We start from the raw sequence: 23,177 nt of genomic DNA on the forward strand, positions 1-23,177 counted from the left end.
GTTTTTGTGTGTAGTAGAGCTTGGATATGTGTATAACAAGGGCAAGTTTCAAAGCAATAAAACAAATAATCAGGCATAAGGGGATTAAACTAATGCCTTCCTCTTTTTAGGATCAGAGCTAAGAAACCACCGGCCTACAAGACTTTTATACATAAGCACAACTCATATTTTAAGCTTGTAACATTGTTTGGGATAAACTTATGATGAAAATGTAGTGTAATGTTGTTAAGTAGTATGATTTGAATGATAATTGTTAAATTTAGAACAATGTAAGTTTTTTTCCACACAAGGGTGGCCAAATTAAATCAGCCCAGAAGCACCCAAAGTGCTACGCAGTAACTCAACCAGTAGAACGTTAATATATGTATATATATAATTTAATTTCAATAAGCATTGAATCACAAAAAGTATTTGCTCGACCGGGAGAGATCCGGGTTCGAGTCCCAGTGTTGTGGTAACTTTTTGTGATTCAATGTTTATTGAAATTAAATTAAATTAGGCTATTGCCACTTATACAAATTTAATGAATATAAATAAAAATAATATATATTTTAAAATATTGCTTTCTGCTTTTTTTATTTATTTAGTTATTTTTCAATTTGTAACATGTACAACCTTAGTTTATTAAACTAGTATGTTTCATATTAAATTTATATTAAAGTTTCAAGTTTTTTAGAATAAATCAGTAATTTGATCAGTAGTTTGATTTTATTTAACTACTGAAATTTTGTAATGCCTAGCTTAATAACAATGAGCTTAGCTGGTATCCTCACCCGTGATTTCCAGAGGGTCCATTGATTTGAATCTGCTCTTTTTGATGACAAATTCTTCATGTAATGTTCCAGCAGAACATATTCTCCAGTGTAACCTGAAATGAAATAAAAAGATCTGGTTTAACCATCTCCGGTCCAGGAGGTAAGTCACATCTAATTTTAGCTGTGCTAAGTTGATATTCTTCCTATCTCAATTTTCAGGTATATCCAGTGCTATATCCAGTGTTCAGTTCTATATTACTTTGTGTATACCATTTTTTGAGAGTTACTTATCATGTAGTGTAAAGTATTATAATATAACAAGCAAAATGAAGCATAGCGTTGTAATAACCATGATAGAGTGTCAATAGTGAAAAATTATCTGCCTATCCAACAGCACCAAATAAGTGGATAAAATTAAACTACAACATATTTTAATTGTGACAAAAGATTCTCATCCAGAGAAAATTTACAGCATTTACTATTGCTGTTTGCTGTAATGCCTTGGTAACTCATAAGCCATTCAGGAATATAAATTTGTCACTAACGCCCACATATTAAAAAATACAAAATCTGCTACTATAGAAGAGTATACTTTTAAGGACTCTTAAAGTGGGGGAAACACTTTAAATCTTTATCTGGCAATAGTAAAAACTGCTCAATTGCAGGCACTTTTTTGGCAGAACGCATATTTTTAAAAATTCATAAAAAGATAATGTTTGTCACTTACACTTAAATGAAAGTTAAAATATATGAAGAATACAGAGTTAATTAATTAGTATGTTGTTATTAGATATGTTTTGTGTTTTAAATATAAAAAAAGAAATGTAAAAAATTAATACAACAAAAAGATTAATTCTGCTTTCAAAAGAAAGTAAGTTTTTTGGACAAATTAAAAATATGATAAATTCATTGCTGAAAAAAGTTTATTGTTACAACTTGATTCCTTTTTATTAAAAATTAATTTGCACATGGGTGATGGATTAAATTAAAATGCCGTTAATATTCAACTGACTTAAAACAAAATAAATCTTGGAAAACTTAAGAGGGGCAAATGTGAACAAGCACAGAAGAAAATTGAGTTGCAAATTATTATTTTACTATAATGCCTGACCACTTACAGCACACTTGATACACCTTCAACTGGAAAGTGTTACCACTTCCAATAGTCACGAGTTTGCACAAAGCAATTAATAAATTTTCAGGCAACACTGAAAAGTACCTATACACTTTCATTACGACACAATAGTGTTGGGAGGGCATGACCAACTGGTTGAAGTTTGAAGTGGTAAAAATCTTATGAAATTGGAATTTTAAAATTTGTTCCCAGCTATGAAAAATGCCTAAATTTGTATTGAGATTATAATATATAGAAAAATAGTATTTTACACGGTGTTTTCAAACAGATTTACAAATGTGTTTCTCCTATGCTTTGTCTTTTTTATACCAAAAAATAATGTAATTTCTGGACAGCCCTCTTAACATAGAATATTTTATAGTCTAAGGATTGTGTAATGGTGATTTTACTTTTAACTGCATTTTTCTTACCTGACCAATCGCCATAAGGGTTAGGAAAACTTGCTCACAGACAATGCAACTTCTGGATATTAGTTAAAGCTTGTGCTGATGACTTCAATGTGAAGAGAAAGGTTTACAAAACAACCATGGATGAAATAATGCTAAATCAATAATTAAGTCAAATAAATCAATATATCATAAAAATCAAATTAAAGTGTACCTACCTGAATTCTTCTTTCTTTCCCATCACATCATGTCCACAATGGTAAACGTTACATGAGGTTTTTTCTTTGGCTTTAACTTTTATTGCAGCATTTAGAACAATCTTCTGTTTGGGCCTTTTTGTAACTTTAGCTTTTTCTTTATCTAAATTGGATGATGTGACTCGATCTACAATTTCAAATTAAATTACTTTACAATACAAAACACTAGTACAATACAGTACCTGGAATTAATTATTATAATTTTAACCATGATTTAATGCTTCAGATAACTAATGCTTATTTTTTTTCTGATTTTCAAGTAGCCCAAAACTAATCAAAGTAAATAGTTAACCATCAAAGTGCTGTAATACTCGTATATTAATGGGAGATCATTTATTTATTAACAAGACGAGCTGATAAAATTCCATCAGATTTTCAGGCTGGTTGAACATCTGCTTGCCATTGTTTTAATACGCATACAACTTAAGTATGAAATGTTCTATGAGACTAGGATATAATAAGACAATACAATCAGAAAAATTAATGTTTAGGGTACTTCAACAGTGAAAAAAACCATACAGCAAAAGGTTAAAGTAAGTTCTCCTCAACTCTATTATTATACAAAAACTTTGATTTATTTCTTGCATTCTGATTTTTTATTTGATAATTTGGAAAACTATACTTCACAAAACAAATCTAAAAGGTGTAATAACAGCCAGTATTTTAATGTTTTAAAACTAAACAGCGACTCTGCTAAATGGCACACCCAAAAGTACAAAGGGTACAAAGCAGCAGTGGCATAACTAGGACATGGTTTTGAGGAGTAGGGAGATGATTCTGATTGAAGAGCTCACCACATGGAATAAGTCTATTTACATAAAATAGATGAGCTAGATTCAAATTTAAACATTTAACTGCTACATTTCATACAAGTTAAATGGATGTAATATGATTTACTTAGAGCTTTTAGGGTGGAGGTTCTATCCCATTCATCCCCCTTAGTTATTCCACTGTAAAACAGTAATTCATATTGTGAACAATATCTAATTATCAATTAAATAAATAATTAAAACATCTCTAATGTTGGCGCTCCACATCACTCAATGCTACTGTGACTATTGGTAGCGAACGTGGTAATAAATTGCTTACTAAAATATTAAATACAAATATTTATATTTCACAAACTGATCTGAACAAACCTGAACACAGTTCATCAAAATAAACAAATTCTTCTGTTTCTAGAACAGCTGCCGGTTTTCTCCGTCGTTCATTAGGCTGACCTGCATCATCGTCTTGGTTCTCTTGGTTTTTGGCCTCTTTCCTACAATAGATCCATCCTTGTTTATTATATCTTACTTTTTGTAATGCTACTTTAAGTAGAATTTAAAATGTTTAAAAAACTAATTAACTTTTTACAGAATCTCATTCATAGACATCTACATTCTTTCATTTGTTTTTTCATACATAAATATTAAATAAACAGGAGCTATCCCTAAATTTGGTTTAATTTAACTCAAAATAGCATTATATTATAGTATACCAGAGAATTAGTATCTAAAAAATAAGAGAATTATACTAATGGTCTACCCCTTATACACATTCTGCAACATACATTTAGTGTTAGGTTTCTACGGCAGTAAGTCTGTATTATTCTCATTTGTTAATTTTCAAGTAGATGAAATTTTTCCTAATATTCAATACATTTTTAATGGAATGTTTACATATAACATAATAAGTATACAAAATTTAGAACTTCTGCTTTTGTTCTATTATGATTTAATATAGAGTACTTAACAACTCAGACTAAAAACATTATAATATTGCTCCACAGACCAAAACGAGCCATAAATTTAATACATGGAATCTCTTTTGTATTTATATAAAACAATCAAATAGCATTATAAGTTTCGAAATTGTATAACAAATTACTGACTTATTGCAAGTTCAGTACGACCGTGCATGTCCCATCTTAAGTTTCTCCACAATAACAACTAATAAATAATTAAAAATAATATATTAATTTATTTACATAAAATCTGTATTAGTATTCATTTCAAGTATTTTAATTTTATAACAATTTCTTTCACTAGTAAGGAAAATTGTTATCTGAAGTTCAATCTCAAAATTCTTGTTGAAGTACTGTAGTTTGAGCAGTATACCTTATAAATTCCTCAACAAAAGAAACTCGTGAGTCACACAGTGGGCCCCAGACTGTGGACTTAAAGTCCACCCCTGGAGAAGTAGATAAGAAATCGACAGTTTTACAACATGGGCTTACAGTATTTTTTGGAATTTTTACTTGTATTTAGACAATACATTTTTCTTTAAAAATTGGAAAAAAATTAGTTTCAAAAGTTATAACTTTTGTAGAGCCAATACAACTCAATAAATTTTTAATTTATAATAGCCGTGTTGATTTTATATGAACAAATTCTAAACCAACTAAAGATGTAGTTTTAATTTCTTTGTCTTTGTTGCTTATTTCTTACAAAATCCATAGCTGAGAAGTATACAATTTAACGATTTCATATAGTTTAAAATTAACTGACTAATATAAGTATTATAGGTATGGTTTACATTATTCTATACTATGTATTGGAAAAATTATAGAATATAAACAGTCACTTGTTCTTCCAACGATGATTTATTTATGTACTTCATTTAATGTTCCTATAACCCTTGTTACTTAATGAAAATATGTTACAGACAAGTTAGTTTTTTTCTCTGATGAAAATTTCTTTCTTCGTCTTCGAAGTTCTATGAAGTAATGACGGTATATTGCACTTTGCATGGTAATCTACAGATGTAAAAAGCCTGTTTTTCCCAATTATTGTTCACATAACACCACAAAGGCCCATGTTATTTTCATATATCTGGTAGTATCAGTGTATTATGCTTATTCCTGTACTCGAGTGATATTTGATACTTTATGTACATTACATGATATTCTGAAATTAACTATAAAAATTTCTAATTTAAAAATCTTAATATTTTACATCAATATTAAATTTTAAAAAGAATTGTTATAAAAATATAGTAGTTGATTTCGTACTTCCAATTTTAAAAAGTCTGAGTAATGATTATATTTTTACTGTACTGATTACAATATTTCCTGGTTTCATTATGAATCATATCTGTACCCTATTAACTGTCAAATATTCTACAGAATTCATTAAAGGAATTAAGAGAAAATCGGACCTCTGGACGCATTCCTGCTGGAGTGTAGTTATTCTGACAAATGACCATGTTTTCTTCTCATAAAAATCTTACTACTTGAAAATGTATTACTAAAATGATGAAGCTCTAAGATAAAACTGAATTTTTTCATTTGTTGACAGAGCAAAATACATTTCTGTTTATGTACACCATAATTTACTAAAATAACAACAATTATCCAGTGAAAAATATCCTTCTGATACAACTTCAGTTTCAAGCCTTTAACAATTATTTATTTCCGCATTTTTATTTAATTTCTACAACAAATAATCTGATTGGCTGATTCTAAAATGTTTTCCTCAATAAAAATGTTTTTATTTACTACAAACTCGCACACACATTTTTACATGTCAAGTGTTTTAGTTGTTGATAACCACAGACTGCTGAAGACAGTGAAAATGCTTCTAGTTATAACCTGAATTTAATTTGTTTATGTACTCCTCTCTTTTTGCCTGATGACAACATCTGACTTTCCCAAATGTACACATATTTTTCCTTGTATAGTTAAATACACTTGCTACATTCAATTTCCATCAACGACGATTTTCTCTGGACGAGAACATCAAGAAATAAAACAGAATTAAAACAGTTGGTTTGTAACAGTACTTATAACAATAAATTTGGTTCTGTTCTTGAAAGTGTAACTATGTGTTGGTTTCTTGAATTCTACGAAACTACAGTCACTTGTTTTCATGAAAAATCCTCTTGTAAATCTTCAATGACCTTAATTTTCTTTGTTCCAAAGAGTGAAGAATTTGTTTTTCTGCAGTCTAATGACTTTTGTCATGGTATATATGTTGTGTGACAAATACTTTTCACCATATGCTATAACAAATACTGCATAAACAAATAGGTGAAAAAACTTTCTATTTTAAAAGGGTATCTCATTACTATCGAAGCTGGTTTTACAACCATCATTCTATATCATTATGTTTCACTCAACCACTTTGTAATAATGTAATATCTTCTTCTCTGTTCTTTCTCACTTGCATAACAAGACAATTTTTATATCTGCATCATAGAACTTTGTTTCAAAATTTGATTGTAAAATCTGTTTCAATTTTTGTTTTTCAACTTAAATATTAATAAAAATGTTAAATTTATCAATATGCAAAGGAATTACAGTAGGAAAATTTCAAGTTTCTTTGTGTGTATACACTTATTACATTTACAAAAATAAAAGAAACTTTTATACATTAAAAGCAGGTTTTTTTTTCAAAAGTCCATGAATAAGATTTTTAACTAATGCTAACGTTTTAAGTATGCTAGTTTGTTATAGCCTATAGATAGTTTTCTTGATTAGACAAACTCTACTTTAACATTTCTCAATTCTGATACATTGTTTCATGTATATAGTTTCATCTATTGATCCATTCAAGAAAGAAACTGTATTATAAATATCCATATCTAGTCAATTTTCAAGAGAAAATCGCAGTAAACTGTAGAATTATGAACAACTTATGAAAAAGTGACTAAAATTAACACTGTATTGTTCACTATATTTTTTAGTGACAAGACAGGTTTTTAAAATTTCAAAATCACAATTTGGAGATTTTTATACTTATAAAGGAAAAACACATTGTATCCTTATATTTTTAGAAAAGTAAACATTTCCGGCCAAAACATTTTTCAATAACCAATTTCTTTAAAGCTGAAATAACCTTAATCTAGAATATCAGATTTCTTGGGAAATCACCACTAATCAAACACTTTGCTACTTTTTTTATACACCATTAACATTATTTGTGATGAACTTACAAATATGTTACCATTTCCACTTCTTGTAAGATCATTTTTATCATGACATTCCTGGTTTCCCCTGACACATGGTTAGTTGATGTATGCAAAGGCAGTAATGTGTTAGATATCTAGTGTTATATGTATGCAGCTGTGATCCCATCTTCAATGGATGTCGGATCTCTATGTGAGCATATGTGACAACTTCAAGTATGCAAAGTCCAACCAGAGTAAAGATATTGAGCTCTATGAATTTCTCCCAACATGATTCTCTGGGAGTTAGCTCTCAAATTATCCATATAGAACTTTTCTGTTGAATGAGCCCTTGTTTCCACAGACTAATAGACCATACCGCAGTTGCAATTCAAAAGAGTGGTAGACTATTTTGGCAGTGTTTAGGTCACACACATGACCTAATGATCATGATTCTTCTGAGTAAAAAATTCCTGTGCTTAATTTCTAGCAAAGAATGGCTATCTGGGGTGTCCAGGTTAGATGTTCGTCAATTATGTTTCCAAGGAAGTTAGTGCTGGTACATTTTAAGTCCCGAAGTCTTGGAATGGTGTGATTTATACTCCCAAAAATTAGTTCTGTTTTTGACTGGTTCACCACTAAGTTGTTCTGTTGACAGTAATGAACGGTTGTGTTTAACACTATGTTGGCTGTAGCTACAATATTATTTGGATCATTGTTTCCAAGTGGCAGGACAGTATCAGCATACATAAGTGTTGTGCTATGTTTTTGCATATATGCTGTGAAGTCATTCGTAAACAAAGTGAACATTACTGGCCCCAATATGGATCCTTGTGGCACACCCACTGTTGTAGACTACAATTTGGATTTTGATAAGTTAACTGTTCCTTTATCCATGTTCTTAATTTCCACTATTTGCTTCCTGTTTGTAAGGCAGCTTTCAAACCAGTCAGCTGATGTCCCTTCAATACCAAAAGTTGGTTGTGGTCCAGACAGTCAAACGCTTTAATGCAGTCCAATGGTATAGCCACAGGAATGTTGTCAGATTCTAAGTGGTTAATAATTTTTCTACTGTCAAATAATGTTGTAGAAGTTGATTTTCTAGAAGTAAAGCCATGTTGTTTAGTGGTGATTAAGTTGTGTTGTTTCAGATATTTGACTTGTCTGGTCAGGATAAGTTTCTTTAGTACTTTAGAAATTGTGCTAATGAGGACTATACGTCTGTAGTTCCATGGATCTGTTGTATTGCCTTTCTTGAATTTAGGGTTAACTTTTGATATTTTAAACAATATTGAGAATTTGTCTTGTGCAAAGGATTTGTTTTCTATGTCTGTTAATGGTCGTCGCAGTTGTTCTTCACATGCCTTTAGAACTTTAAAAGATATTTCATCTACCTCAGCAGACGGTTTTGTTTTAAATGAACTTATTACACTGTCTATTTCCTTTTCTGTCATTAGGTGTAGAAAAGGGATTTGTATTCTTGACAACAGTTTTGATATCCTAGAGGGATCAGCTTATTTGCCCATTCTGTGTTAGATTATTCTCTGCAATGCTAACAAAGTGATTATTTAGATGGTGTGTAATTCTGGCTGATCCATTTATTTCACTTCCATCTACCTGCAAAGCTGTTGGACACATTTTGTCTTGATCTGTCTTCGTTATGGGATAATCCTTTGGGGAGGCTCTACAATGGACAACCTTGAACGAGTCCTTATTGCGCAGAAGCGTGCTGTTCGGGTCATGGCTGGTCTTCAACCTCGGGATAGCTGTAGAGAAGCCTTCATCTCTTGGAATTGTCACAATGGTGTCCATCTACATCATCGAGGTCATCAATCACGCAGCCTCACGTGGGAACTTGTCCAGAATGAGTGTTGTCCATGATCATCACACGCGACATGGTAATGACTTCTCCCTACTGATACACAGGACAGCACTTTTCTCCAAGAAACCTTGCTACGCTGGGACAAAGCTGTTCAACTTACTTCCTCAAGACTTCAAAAATTGTGACTCCAAAACCTTAAAAAGAAGACTGCTAAATTGGCTCAAAGACAGATCCATCTACACCCTTGACGAGTTCAAGACTTCTATAAACAATTTTCATTAAAACATGATGACATGTAATGTAAATTATTTCATATTGTAATACCTTGACACCTATTCTTTTCTTGATGAAATTGAATAAAGTTTTCTGATTTCTGATTACTGTTTATTACTTTCCAGATTGCTTTTGTTTTCACATGGGATTGTGCAATGTTTTCTGCTATTTCTTAGAGTTTGACCGTTTTAAATCTTAAATCATAATCTTTCTTCTTTTTCATAGCATCGTAGTTGTCTTCTTTTCCAGTCAGATTATATTTAACAAGTGCTTTACAGAATATGTTCTTCTACAAATATCACTTGACATTGCTTGCCCCAAGAAGAAAACTAAAAGAAAAAATAAAAAGATAGAAGTTTGCTATCTCAATGAAGCAAAAATCTTCAAATATAAATTTTTAAAGGCACTGCTCAAATATGAAATGTCAAGAGTCACCAAAGATAGATTATGGTGGAAATGAAAAAGGATTATGACAAGAAACTTTGAGCTCTACAACAAAATGCAAATGCACACTTTATTGAATCTGCTGAAGACAAAAGCAAAGCCCTATGGAGTGTAATAAACAGTGAAAGTATTGGACTACAACAAAAGTTGCAATCTCAAATTCGTATAACGAAGTGGTTGACAATCCTGCCAAAGTTGAAGAACACTTCAATACTTTCTTCACTCAGGTAGCTGATCTGACTACCAACAGGCTCTAGGAAACCAAAATGACAACCTGCCTAAAACAGATGAGTTCCAAACTTCATCACTCTTAACCCTAACTAACAATAAAGAAGTAAGGGCTATCATAAACTTCCTTAACCCTGGAACTGGCCATCATTTTCCCCAAAATTGCAGGCACTTTTTGATGATTTTGTAAGGGTTTTGTATTTTTATCACTGCTCATCTATTTTTTAAGATACAAACATTTTAAAAACATCAATGTCTTTAGAAATAAACGTAGTTTACAAAAAAAAATTATTAAATATAGAATCAATTTAATGTAGTTTTTTTAATTACTGATTAACAAAAAATATTAGTAAAGAATACATTTTTCTCAAATGTATAGCAATCCCCCCTCAGGTAATATGAAGTTTTTTTAATAAATCTAAAATATACAAGAGTTTGCTTATATATTTAAATTACATATAACACAAAAATATTTGGGTAAAGAAGTTTATTGGTACTTTTGAATAATATATCTATAAAAACTACAAAATCTGAAAAATGTTGTAAAACACTATTATGTATACCATTGTGACATTTTTGAATCTACTGGGTGAACAAATATTTTTTTCTAAGAGATAAATATATTTAAAGGAGAAAAATATGATATTTATTGAAGTTTACATTGTTTGAAATATTTTTCTTTGGCAAAAAAAAAGTTTTTATAATTTTTACAAAAGTCAAAAGTTGTGAAATAAATGCCTAACTTTTTTAGGTAACAATATCTTTTCATCCAAAAATTATTTATATGGATACTACATTCATTGAAGTTTACTAAACTGTACAACAAAGTATTTTTACCGATGGTCATAGAAATAAAAATCCAACCAATTCACTAACCTCTACATTTTTCTCTTCATTTTTCATTTCCATTTTTCTTTTTTTCACTAATTAAAAAAGACACTAAACAAACTTTTATTTATAAACACTGAATAATGAAAAGTCTAAAATATCCAAATAAATATCAAACAATACACTAATACCGACAATGGCATAATAACAACAGAGAAATCAACATGGCAACCAAGCGATGCATTGTTCTTCTCTACTGGCTGAGTCGGTGACTGTGCCAACAGAACAAAAATAAAATACTAGTTCATAGTCTTCGTTGATGAAACTGTTGCTTATAGCAGTTCTTCTTTGTTTTGATGTGATTTTCACTATTTTCAGACAACGATAAAGCAAAAAAATAATAAAATTTAATGAAGCTATTTTCGATGCATTAGACATTTTGGGATTTTACAAAACACAAGCTTTTCAAACACATATTTTATAAATATTTATTTTCCTACTGGCTATTGAAAAGATGTTTCTGAAAGCCAAGAATACACTGTTTTCAATGACGACACTTACGATCGTGTAGAATGTAAACTCGCGATATGGAAACATACAGCAATTTTAGCATGTTCGGAACTTACGCAAACAAATGGCAATCGGAAATGTGAACATCCAAGTTAAGAATTTTCTAATGAAAGATATAACATAACTATAGAACGTTTTATGATATAATGTGAAACCTTGGATCTTTATCTTTAGATGTACACATGTTTTACTTCAAACAAAGTAAAACTAGACTTGCTGTGAGAGATCATATTACAACATAGTTAAAGCGTCGATAATCGCTTAAAGCCAGTTGCAGGGTTAAATTAAAATCATCAAGTGTAGTGGACGAATATTCGTTGTTGCTCATAAAACATTGTTCTGAAGAACTAAAACCACATGTAATGAAAATTATAAACAAATCATTTACCCTTGGTCCCACTGCATTGAAAATATCCAAAGTATATACATAACACAAAAAGGACCATCAACTGAAGTTCCATATTATCAACCCATATCATTAGTTTCTACTTTTTCAAAAACAATGGAAAACTTGGTTCTTAACAGACTAATGAAACATCTGGAGCAATTAAATCTAATTACCAAATCTCAACATGGGTTTTTGAAAGGAAAATCTACAATTTCTGCCATTGAACATGTCACTGACCAAATTGACAAAGAAAATTAATTCTCCACACTTTTCCTTGACTATAGTAATGCTTTCAACTGCCTAGGACATGAGTTGATCTCAAGGAACATATCACTTTCAGGTATCAAAGTTACAGTAAAAAAACTGGTTCTTAAATTATCTGTCAGTACGATCCCAAATCGTTAAGATGCAGAGCACTATTCTTGGCCTTACACTCATATCAATCGCACCCAACGAGGAGTACCTAAAGGATCCATCCCTAGGTATTCTTTGTTCTTTTTGTCAATGATTTCCCATCATACCTCCAAGACCAAAATACCACCTGTTTGATATATGAAGATGACACAACACTCTTGATCAAAAATATTACTGCTGAAGTAGTGTATGTATCTTTCAGAACATGGCAGCCAGTTGCTCCACTAAAGAGAATAATTTGTGCTTCCATTCATAGAACTAAGCCTTCTTACTTTGCCTGCCTTCACTCATTCCTTTCATTCGTTTTGTTTCATTCGTTTTATTTCATTCATTTCATTTCATTTGACAATAAAAGCTTACTTTAGTTATTTCCATATTTCTTTTGTCATATGTGCACATCTAACTAGATGACTGTCGCTGAGACAAATTTTTGCCAAAGCTCTTCAATTTTCTTTAGAATCTGATTCTTATTATATATTGCGTTGTGACAGATATTAGTACTTAAATTTGATGTTTCAGCCATGATCTTCTTTAAATATTAATCAAATCAATATTTAGTACTGTATTATTGCCGGGATTTAATAACCCAATAAAATGTAACATGAGGCAATGAAAAAATTTTATTGTGAACAACACTGGAGGGTAAAAGTAAACATTACTTTTAATAAGCATATTAGTTTCAATACAACAAATCAATCAGTTCCTAAACAAAGGCTGTCTATATTGAAGCAGTGTCTACCAAACTAAAAACTACCTTTCAGAGTTTTAGAAATCTTTGAATTTAAAGCCTCAATGGTAAATGTTTCTTGACAAAACCAGTTTTATGAATCCCCATAAATTTCTTCATACATTAAATGACTCAAATAAACAATAAGTCTGTTACTTATTTAAAAGTAACATGTATTGATATTTTACTAAACAATACTGCAGTGATTTTCTAAGGCCATTTCTTTTCCTGAAATTTATTTAAATCCAATGTTAACAAAAAGTATTATTAGTAATAAACCCTTTTTCAGTAGTTAACATTAAAAAAACATTGGCTGGAAAAGACAAATTAATTTTAATGAATAGACATAAGCGATGTATAGACTTCTCAGCTATAGACAACCACTATCCTGAATCACCATTCACATTCACTTGCATGTGTAATGTTCTTGAAATAAATAACATGCAATACAAAATAAAGTGGAATTTTTTTCATGTATTTAAAATTATTTAGTTAAAAATTAGTTCATAACATTGATTTAGCAATTATGATATCTTCATTTTTTTCAATTCTAAATTCTGCTTCTTTTATATTTCTACTTAATCCCTTGATTTCTTCCTTTTGATGAGAGGAGAAACATATCTTCTTGACTTGCAGTCGGTTTTATTCTTTGATTGATTTTAATGCAGTATTTTATCATTTATATTAAGGCGATTGTGGACATTGCTTGTAAAAGTGAATCCATATTTCCAAATCCATATTAAAGTGGGTGATTTCTTGTGTACTAATTTTAGCTAAAGTTACCACTTCAAAATTATGTTTCACGGTTTTTGGTCAAAATCATTATCCATCAACTCAGTTGCTTGTAATGAATTCAAATCAACTATTGTTTAAATGTGTTTATTTTATTACCATAAGTACACAAAAACTTATATAGAAACATTATTTGTTTTTCAGGATGTCAGTGATACTTCTCTGAAAATATTTGATTAAAACACCACAAACAAACACAATGGTATCGCCCAGCATGCAACCAAATCATTGACAAAGAACCCCAAGCAATCTACTAAATTAAAGCACCAATAATTAAAATGTGATACAAAATGAAAATAAGAATATTAAATGCAGTTGATTCTTGATATTCCAAAACCAATTTGTAATTATAACAGGTAAGATAGAAAAAGAGACAGACTTTAATTTTTAAAAGTACAAATATAACATGAATTCATTAATACCAGCTACTCATGTTTATGTATGGGCAATGAATCTTTCTTCCAGAAGATCTTGGCACCCTTTATCAGTGTAGTTGTTGTAACTTCAAACCATGTCCAATATTCAGTAGAACTAAAATTTTAACAGTCACTTCATTACAAAATCAATGTATACTGATTTAATGGTGTTCTCATAAAATACAATTTAATTTTAATTGTTACTATTAAATATTGCCACCATTTTGGAGTCATGTTTCAACTGCACTTCGTTTCCTTCTCATGGTGAATGAAGTACTTACTGGTAGTGTTAAGGTTCTTCATATTGAACATACAATTGTCATGTTAGTTTTAAGTTAAAGGCCCCTGAGAGAAGCCTCTATTTACATGTATAATTTTATCAACACTGGAATAACAATCATATTTATAACATCAACAACCACCAATAAATTATGAAAGCAAGTAGGCATCTATTTAAGCCTCTAAGCTATAAAAAGTTCAGGAACAGTGTATTCACATTAGTTGTAAAGGTTACAGCTCACAAATCTATTCTATCATTAGTTATTAGCTCTTTATACCTAAACCTATTCTATATATTATCCAGAATAGACAAATCTCTAAACATGTCTGTTCCTGAACAATTTACCCATCTAATGTTAAAAAGTGTAAATTGTATTTGGTTACAATAAAATAAAATAATTTTTTCTAATCTGTGAAAGAAGCCAAACCGCAAAAAGCCATTTTAGGTAAATGGTCATAACAATGTACCAAATTTCAAGTAAATTTATTAATTCAGTAATGAAATATTAATATTATTTTTGAGTATAAGTATGTAAATTAAGTATACGAAGAAAAACACTAATCAATTGTTATTAATTACAAACTTGTATTTTTTAATAATTAATGCATTCTTATTAATAATCTTGAAACTTCCCTTTAACTACTATATTCACATTAATTAATATTACAGCATTCTTTCAAGTTACACATCTACATCCAAGATTACAACTATTTGCTGATGCAATTTTTCAACATCATAAAATGTTTAAACCTCTACATAAGAATTCAGATTTCAACTTAATTATTTCATATGGTAATATCATTCAACAATATAACAGAAATATACAGGATGAATTTTAATTGTCCCTCCCTACATTTATATCTCTATTCTTTCAGAAAACACTACTGGATATTACTGATCATTACTCGATAGAAAAAACTTTAATTTGATTTAGTCAGTATTTTTGAGTCATCTAGGATTCTCATTTTTTAAACAAACATTAAGAAAAAATTAATTACAATATGATTTGTCAATTAATATTATTTATACATTTTTTAAATCAAAAGATGTTAAAACAAATAAATCATACAAATAGGGGAACTTTGATTTTGTACTTGTAATCATAATTGTTTTAAACAAATTGCTTTCACTTATGGAAATTATCAATCAACATATAGCCATATTATAGAATTAGATGAATGCTTTCAAGAGTACACCAAAGAACTACCAAACAAGTGTGTATGGCAGTTGCGGTACGCTACTATTGAGACCTAATGTTTTATTGTCATATTATGACATCTAGACATCCATAATTAAGGATGCCTTTTCTGAACTCATTAAATTATTCCGACAGCTTTGGCACGCTACACTCACAAATAACCTGTTCAGAATACGCACTCAGGTGCAGCCACGGGAACTCATAAAAAATTAACAATCACTTTAAGGTAATACCCGATTACTATAACTGATGAGGTTTATTTTAGATTATTACGGTATGAAAAATTATAATCATTGGAATGCTCATATGGAGTACTAATTTATTACGAATAATACAAAACAAAGTCAGTTTTTAATTAGTTAAACAACTCTTTAAAAAAATCTTGAGTGAAACAAGAAAAACTAAAATACATTGCAGCATGTACAGCATAACAAAGTAATCTTAAATAGTCTCTCAAAGCATCAAATTTGTAATTGAAATTAAATTAATATTTAAATAACAAATATTAAGATAGTAATTTTTGAATAAAATTAGTTAAAAAATAGCAGAAATAAGACAGTTACTATAAATATTATCTATTTAAAATTAAGTAATTACTACAATAGATAAGAGATTCAGTATCGATATCTGAATACATGTAGAAAAATGTGGAGGACAATTAAAACTTAGTCTGTATGTACGTAATTTTGAGTTTACTTCATCAACAATAAATTTATTCGACTTTTCCTATTTCTTTTTAATGTATTTTTATTTCGCAAGCTCGATTTTTCTATATCTATCTATACATGTATGCATATAAGGGAATTAACAATAATAAAAATAATTATTCCTCACATTATTATATTCATTTTTGCTTTGAAATGTCCATGACAGTTGGTTTGGTCTATCAGGTATCAACTGCCTAAAGTTGTTTATAGTAATTGAATTTATTAATCTTACCTACTACCCCATTTCCGGGGACTGCCCTGCTCTGGTTGAATGCCGAGCATGCGCCTAGTACAACAAACTTAAACATCAACTATGGCTAAAATAAGTTTATGTGCAAATCCTGTGAAAGATATATTAACAAACAATGCAATTTATCTGATAAAACTAAATTAATGACATTGTTCACTAGTTTTTAACAATTTGGTTAGCAAAGTCACAAAGTTAATTGCTTGCATCTTTGAAACTATAATGAACAAAACCAACAATTCAAATTTCTTTCCAGCACACAAAATATTTTGTAGGTGCTAAATAAAAATGTATATTTATACAAAATATAATTTACCATATCAATTAAGTTTTAACTTTGACTAGGAAGTAAAATTGAGAAATTTATATAAAAACAGGATTAACTGTTATGCACTTATAATATTGAGATTGCATTAGATTATGTCATAAGAAAAGGAGGCATAAATTAAATGTATTATGTAATTTGAGATTAAATGTGGGGCAACTGTGTTCACTGTAATGATACATTTGTATCAGAGTGTATCATTCTGACAAATACAACTCAAATTTTAATTATTAATATACTGTTAGACCTAGCACAAATTAAGTAAAGCGCTCTTGAAAATCAAAGAATTTTAATAAATTCTTAAATTTCTTTCAATGTATCTGGCAATCTCTAAGGGGTTATGCAATGAAAGAAAAATTGAAAACTAGTATGCTTGTAAGCTGTACATTTTGAATCAGTGATAGACTTAATGGGATCTGCGAATGTGTGCATAAAGTTAGCCCATACACATATGTTCATGTTAGTAAATTCACATACAATTGAGAGAAAACATATTTCTGATGTATAATACATTAATAAATTGAGTAATATTATTTTGTTCTCTATGTATTGTATTTAGAAATGGAGTGCATTTTAAAGATAGGTTTATTAAATATGACCCTAACTGTAAACAAAAATAATTTAGCAAAAATGTTATTCCTTTCAAAACACAACAATTTTAGAGAATTCATAATACAAACTGGTTATATAACTTTTTTTGACAAAAGAGGCCTAAGTTGCACAGTTTTTTGAGTGTGTAAAATATAACATGTATGTATTATGTGTACATCAATGAACATTTTGTAATTTGTTACATTTTAATAAGGTGCCAAACATTTTTATAAACGAACTATTAAGGGTCTTATTTTAATAACAAATTTATTGTGATGAGCACTACTCAACAATTTTATATACTTTAATATGATATTGATATAATGAAATACATAAAATTCATATTAAACTAATGGAATAATCTATACTTGTAATAGGAAGTATAGCTATTAAATAACGAGACTGACACTGCTGCGGATCAAGGAGGCATGTGTCAACCGCCATTACACAACAGCTGTTTAGTGTGAACTTTTCTCTGTAGTATGCAGCTAGTCTCACTTCAGCAGTGTAATAGTAAAGTGACAAATTATTATGAAATTTCACTTAAAACTTGGAAAACCTTCAACTGAAACTTATAATTTATGAAAGAAGTGTATGACAGGGAATGTGTATTGCGGGCATGTGTTTTTGAATGGTTTAAGTGTTTTAAAGATGGCAGAGAAAATGTTGAAGATGATTCGTGGCCAGGTCGCTTTTCAACATCGAAAACGGATGAAAATGTAGAAAAAGTCAGTAATTTGATTAGGTTTGACCATCGATTAAGTATTCTCGCAAAATGGTGAAACTGTAGGTATTGATAAAGAACGTGTACGGCAAATTTTACATGACAATTTTAACAAACAAAAAGTGTGTGCTAAAATGGTGCTTAAAATTCTAAACGTTTGAACATACAGAAGCTCACAAAAATATTTATACTGACACTTTTTATGTGATTGAAAATGAGCCAAATTTTTTGGAAACGTTAATAACATCTGATGAAATATGATATTTTACTTATGATCCAAAAATGAAGTGTCAACCCAAGCACTGAGCCCAACTTCACTAAGAGCTAAAAAAGCTGGAATGAGCAAGTCCAAATTCCAAGTAAAGATGATTGATTTTATTCATGGGATTGTGTACCTTCAATGGGTACCTGAAGGTCAAACAATTAATCAATATTACTACCTTGAGGTACTTTCTAAACTAAGTCAAAGAATAAGGAAAATACCCCAAAATGTGGAAGGTCAAATCATGGATTCTCTACCAAGATAATGCGCCAATTCGTTCCACGTTATCTGTCAAGAGGTTCCTACCCAAGTAGAGCATTACAGTGTTAGAACAGCCACCTTATTCACCAGATCTTGCACCATGTAAAGTATAAGTATGTTAACTGTTTGCATGTTTCTGTATTCAACTATTGTAAATTTATAGTATATGATATGAGGTTGAGTGGTATGGAGGGCTCCTAACTCCACCTCTTTAATAAAGGCATTTTTCATTTAATTTTCACGTGACTTCAACCTGTTCCATAACGTGAAATCTGCATTAAAAGGGACAAAATTTGAGTCTGTGGAAGCTGTAAAAGAAAAAGTTCCTGAAGGAGCTGACAGAAGATAACTTCCAGCACTGTTTCCAACAATGGAAAATTCGCATGGAGCATTGAGGGATAGACGAGTATATATTGAAGGTGACAATAAGTGATTATGTATAAAATTAAAATAACATTTTTCACATCAGTCTTATTATTTAATAGCCACACCTCATATATAAAATCTTTCATACATTGCAATGATATCAGTAATACATTTCAAAATTTAGAATATTTTCAACTGTATATTTTCAAACTCACTGAGATTCATCTTGAATATACTGCGTAAATAAAAATGTCTTAAAATTCTAGATTCATAGCTTGAATCTAAGTTACATTTACTAACAAACACATGTATACAAAACAACAACTTTTTATTTAGGCTAATGTTTATTCACCATAATGTATTAGATTGATATTGATTTATTTGTCTTTTACAAGGTTGTTTGTTACCAAAGTGTCCCTTTTAAACTGATCTTGAAGACTTTAGAACCCCTGGTTTGTAATCTTAAAATGAACTTACATTAAAGTAAATGCAACTGAATAAATTTATTAGTTTATATTTGCAAATCATAGTACAAATAATTATGAAAAGTTTTCCCCTGTAAAAAAGTCTAATTGTTCTATATTATGTTAATAATAAAAGAGTTTTGTAATACATAACAACTAATCCATATTTTATAACAAGAAATAAGGACTCTTAATTGAATTGTATAAAGTAGTGGAAAGCACTGATTATGTTTTACAATTGTGTGTAATACTATCCTTTGTTTTATAAGACATATCTTAAAATAATAACTAAAACACTAGCACTTCTAAAATCACATACTTCAAAAAAGTCACATGACAATTTGTTTTTGTTAACTTCATATAATGCGCCTCCGATAGATGATCAAAAGATCATCACCAACTTACTAGATGACAAAACAAAAACAAAATTAGCACATTGTTTAAACCGAACCATTTATACCACTTACAACTCGTCTAGTATCTTACTGTATTCAGAGTTTGTAGTTTTACTCCAGTAAATCTTCCAAGTTTCACTATCAAAACAAGCGAGAGCATTAAGTCTTGATTCTTCTGAGCTCTTGACGCATACACTTCTTGACTGTCTAATAATGTGTTTTATTTATCTAAGTGTTGGTTTTATCAATTTATAACATATCACACAAACAACAGCAGTTGCATTAAACACTTTGTAATAAAAGCGGTGAATTCTTCCTAAGAAGATAAAAATATAAATAAAGCACATCAAACACACTGGAAAAACTAGACCTGTGCCCAGCGCAATGGCGGTGATCCAACAGTCAATACCAACAAAATGGTGACAACGAAATCAATACCAAAGGCCACCAAGCAGAGACAAGCAGGGCGCCTGACCAGCGGATAGGCTATATAAACAAGTTGAGTCAGCTGCATTTTGGAGTTATCCTCCAGAGTGTTCAACACCATCTCAAACTCTATAATCCTTTATTTTTTGCACTTATTTCCAGTTTCTTAATAAAATAAAAATTTAAACACCAGTTTTCTAAGAATAATAAATTTCTAAATTCTATTTTTTATCTTCCTGTTTAGTTGTAATGTCTTCACATTTAATAATGATATCATCCAATAGTTGTCCGTATACTAATAATTTTCTCTATGCTTATGCTTAACTTAAATAGTGTTGCACTAGACACAATATTTTAGTAATAAGTACATTTATAAGCACTGTCTGAGACATAAATTCAACTTAGAGTATTTCGTTAAGTTTTAAATTCCTTTTATATACTCCTATCCAAACCTTTCAGTCACATTTAAGTTCATACAAAAAGACATCAAACAAACAAACAAAAAAAGATTTATCGTATTGCACTGTTGGGTATATTCTAAGTAATAAATTTTTGTCACTTATTTACTAAATAATTGAAAACATTTTCAGTGATGTATTTCTAATGGACAATCATACGTAACTCTCCATCTTGTATGTAAGTGTTTATGTGTGCATTATTAATCTGTGCAACACAGTGGATACTGACTACAATGAATTACATATCAAACTGTTATATACATTCAAATTTAAAATCAAAAGTGCACTTAAAATATTTATTTTGTTTAACTGGTGATTAAGATCACATTATTTCCTGCCATCTCTCACAGAAACAAAACTTCTTCTGTTTACAGTTTATAATTTATTTCAGAAAAAAGAGGCTTTATCTACAAAGTAAACTAGTATTATTTTATTTTATATTTCTGAGTAAAAAACGTTAAAATATTTACTTGAAATTCAGTAGACCAACAATAGTATTTTTTCTTTCTATATTTAAATTATGACCATTTATATACTACAGAAAAACCAGTCCCTTTCTATTTATATTCTTTAACAAGCAAAATGCATAACACATCAGTGGCCGGCCAATGTTCAACTGTCATAACTTTTGTGTATAATAAAACACATAGATAAAATCTTCAGTACAGTTAGGAAAATGTAAATCTTGTGTGGCTGTTGGCTTGAAATAAAAATTAAGAAATTTGAACTATAAAATTGTTATGGGTATGATATAAAATACTTTTTTCTCTATAATGAGTTATGAGCTAAGATATTAACTGCTCATATACAGTAATAATAAAATCAGTTGACATCTTGAAATCTTAATTGTACAATTAATCACATACTGAACTTGTACAATTGCTTACTATGTTATATCAAGTTTGTTAGAAGGGAACACAGGTCTTACACCATCCAGATAAACTCTCAGAATAACAGTACAAATTTACAATACACGCAAGAAAAACATGAAATAAAACAATTACAAGCAAAAACTGAACAGCCTAATTACTGAATTAGCTTAAAGAATTGTGGTGAACAGATTTTGGTTAAAACTGATGATATATAAAAGCTACTTATGGTATTATTCATACAGACAGTTGGGAAACTGCCTGAGGATAGTTTTAAACTTACTTAGACTAGACTTAAGGGCGTCATAAAGTATGTTCGACTGATGTCTAATTACAATAAAGAGTTGGTTAGACCATACCAAGAGAAAAATTAATGGGCAAACAATAAGCCATCACGTATAGACAACAAGAAATGAGAAAAATATAACACAAAATCAAGAGAAATGGAAAATAATTGTTAAATACTAACTAGTTAGTCCAAAACCAAATCAGTGTATAACAGTGGGAATCTCAATCTGATTCTTAAATTTAGTTTCACTACAACAAATCATTATTCGAATTTAACAAACAGAGAATTTTATTAAATAGAAGCAAAGTTGCAGTTTTCCAGAGTGCCATAATAAAAGTGGTAAAATATAAATATGATTTAGAATTTCCTTATTATTGACCATTTATTTCTTTTAAATAATCAAAATATATTATTACAAATGAAGGGAGGTTTAGTTTAATAATTTATTTACTTGTTATTTAAACACTCATGATCTAAATAACACTGCTGATATCTGAATTATGAAATACAAAGTCAATACTCGATTAATTATCATCACATGAATATATGTTGCAACTTATTATACATTCAAAACTTTATTTTAGCAAAAAGAAATAGTAATTTATTTATATACATTAGGTCTGAATTATCTTACAGTGGGGAAGGGAGAGAACAATATTTACGTATGAAAAACCTAAAAATAAAATATTCTCTTTCAAATATATGACTACTTAATTCAACATACACAGAGATTAAGTATTCCATTGAGATAATGGCTAAGAACAAACATCAGACCTCCTACTTACTGTTTTTTACTGAGCGTGTCAAGCAGCTGCAACACTGTTGTGAAGAGGAAATCCACTTTCTTGCTGTAGATATTGGCTGAATTTTGAACGAGAACTGCAGCCTGAGCAAAGTTCATATCAGGAATGTTGTCACCATACATTTGACGAATGTAATTCATGTATTCTTCCAAATGCTGAAAGATAAGCGACATATTAAATATTAATAGTTTTGTACCAACATTGATTTACT

At 29.7% G+C, this 23,177-nt stretch overlaps 1 protein-coding gene across 4 annotated transcripts in view; it reads right to left on the minus strand.

Annotated features, from left to right (window-relative positions):
• LOC124360322 (condensin-2 complex subunit H2-like) overlaps positions 1-23,177 on the minus strand; it is a 64,033-nt gene that overhangs the window by 29,819 nt on the left and 11,037 nt on the right. For 3 of the 4 annotated variants that reach the window (XM_046813840.1, XM_046813839.1, XM_046813838.1), the window contains exons 3-7: positions 22,949-23,121; positions 16,719-16,772; positions 3,673-3,794; positions 2,495-2,660; positions 774-868 (exon numbers count right to left, since the gene is read on the minus strand). In XM_046813840.1, the coding sequence (XP_046669796.1) occupies positions 774-868; positions 2,495-2,660; positions 3,673-3,794; positions 16,719-16,772; positions 22,949-23,121 (610 nt within the window). The remainder of the gene's footprint in view (positions 1-773; positions 869-2,494; positions 2,661-3,672; positions 3,795-16,718; positions 16,773-22,948; positions 23,122-23,177) is intronic. The other variant, XM_046813841.1, reaches the window with a different exon arrangement.

The sequence above is a fragment of the Homalodisca vitripennis genome, chromosome 4, assembly GCF_021130785.1.
Source record: "Homalodisca vitripennis isolate AUS2020 chromosome 4, UT_GWSS_2.1, whole genome shotgun sequence".
Taxonomy (NCBI): domain Eukaryota; kingdom Metazoa; phylum Arthropoda; class Insecta; order Hemiptera; family Cicadellidae; genus Homalodisca; species Homalodisca vitripennis.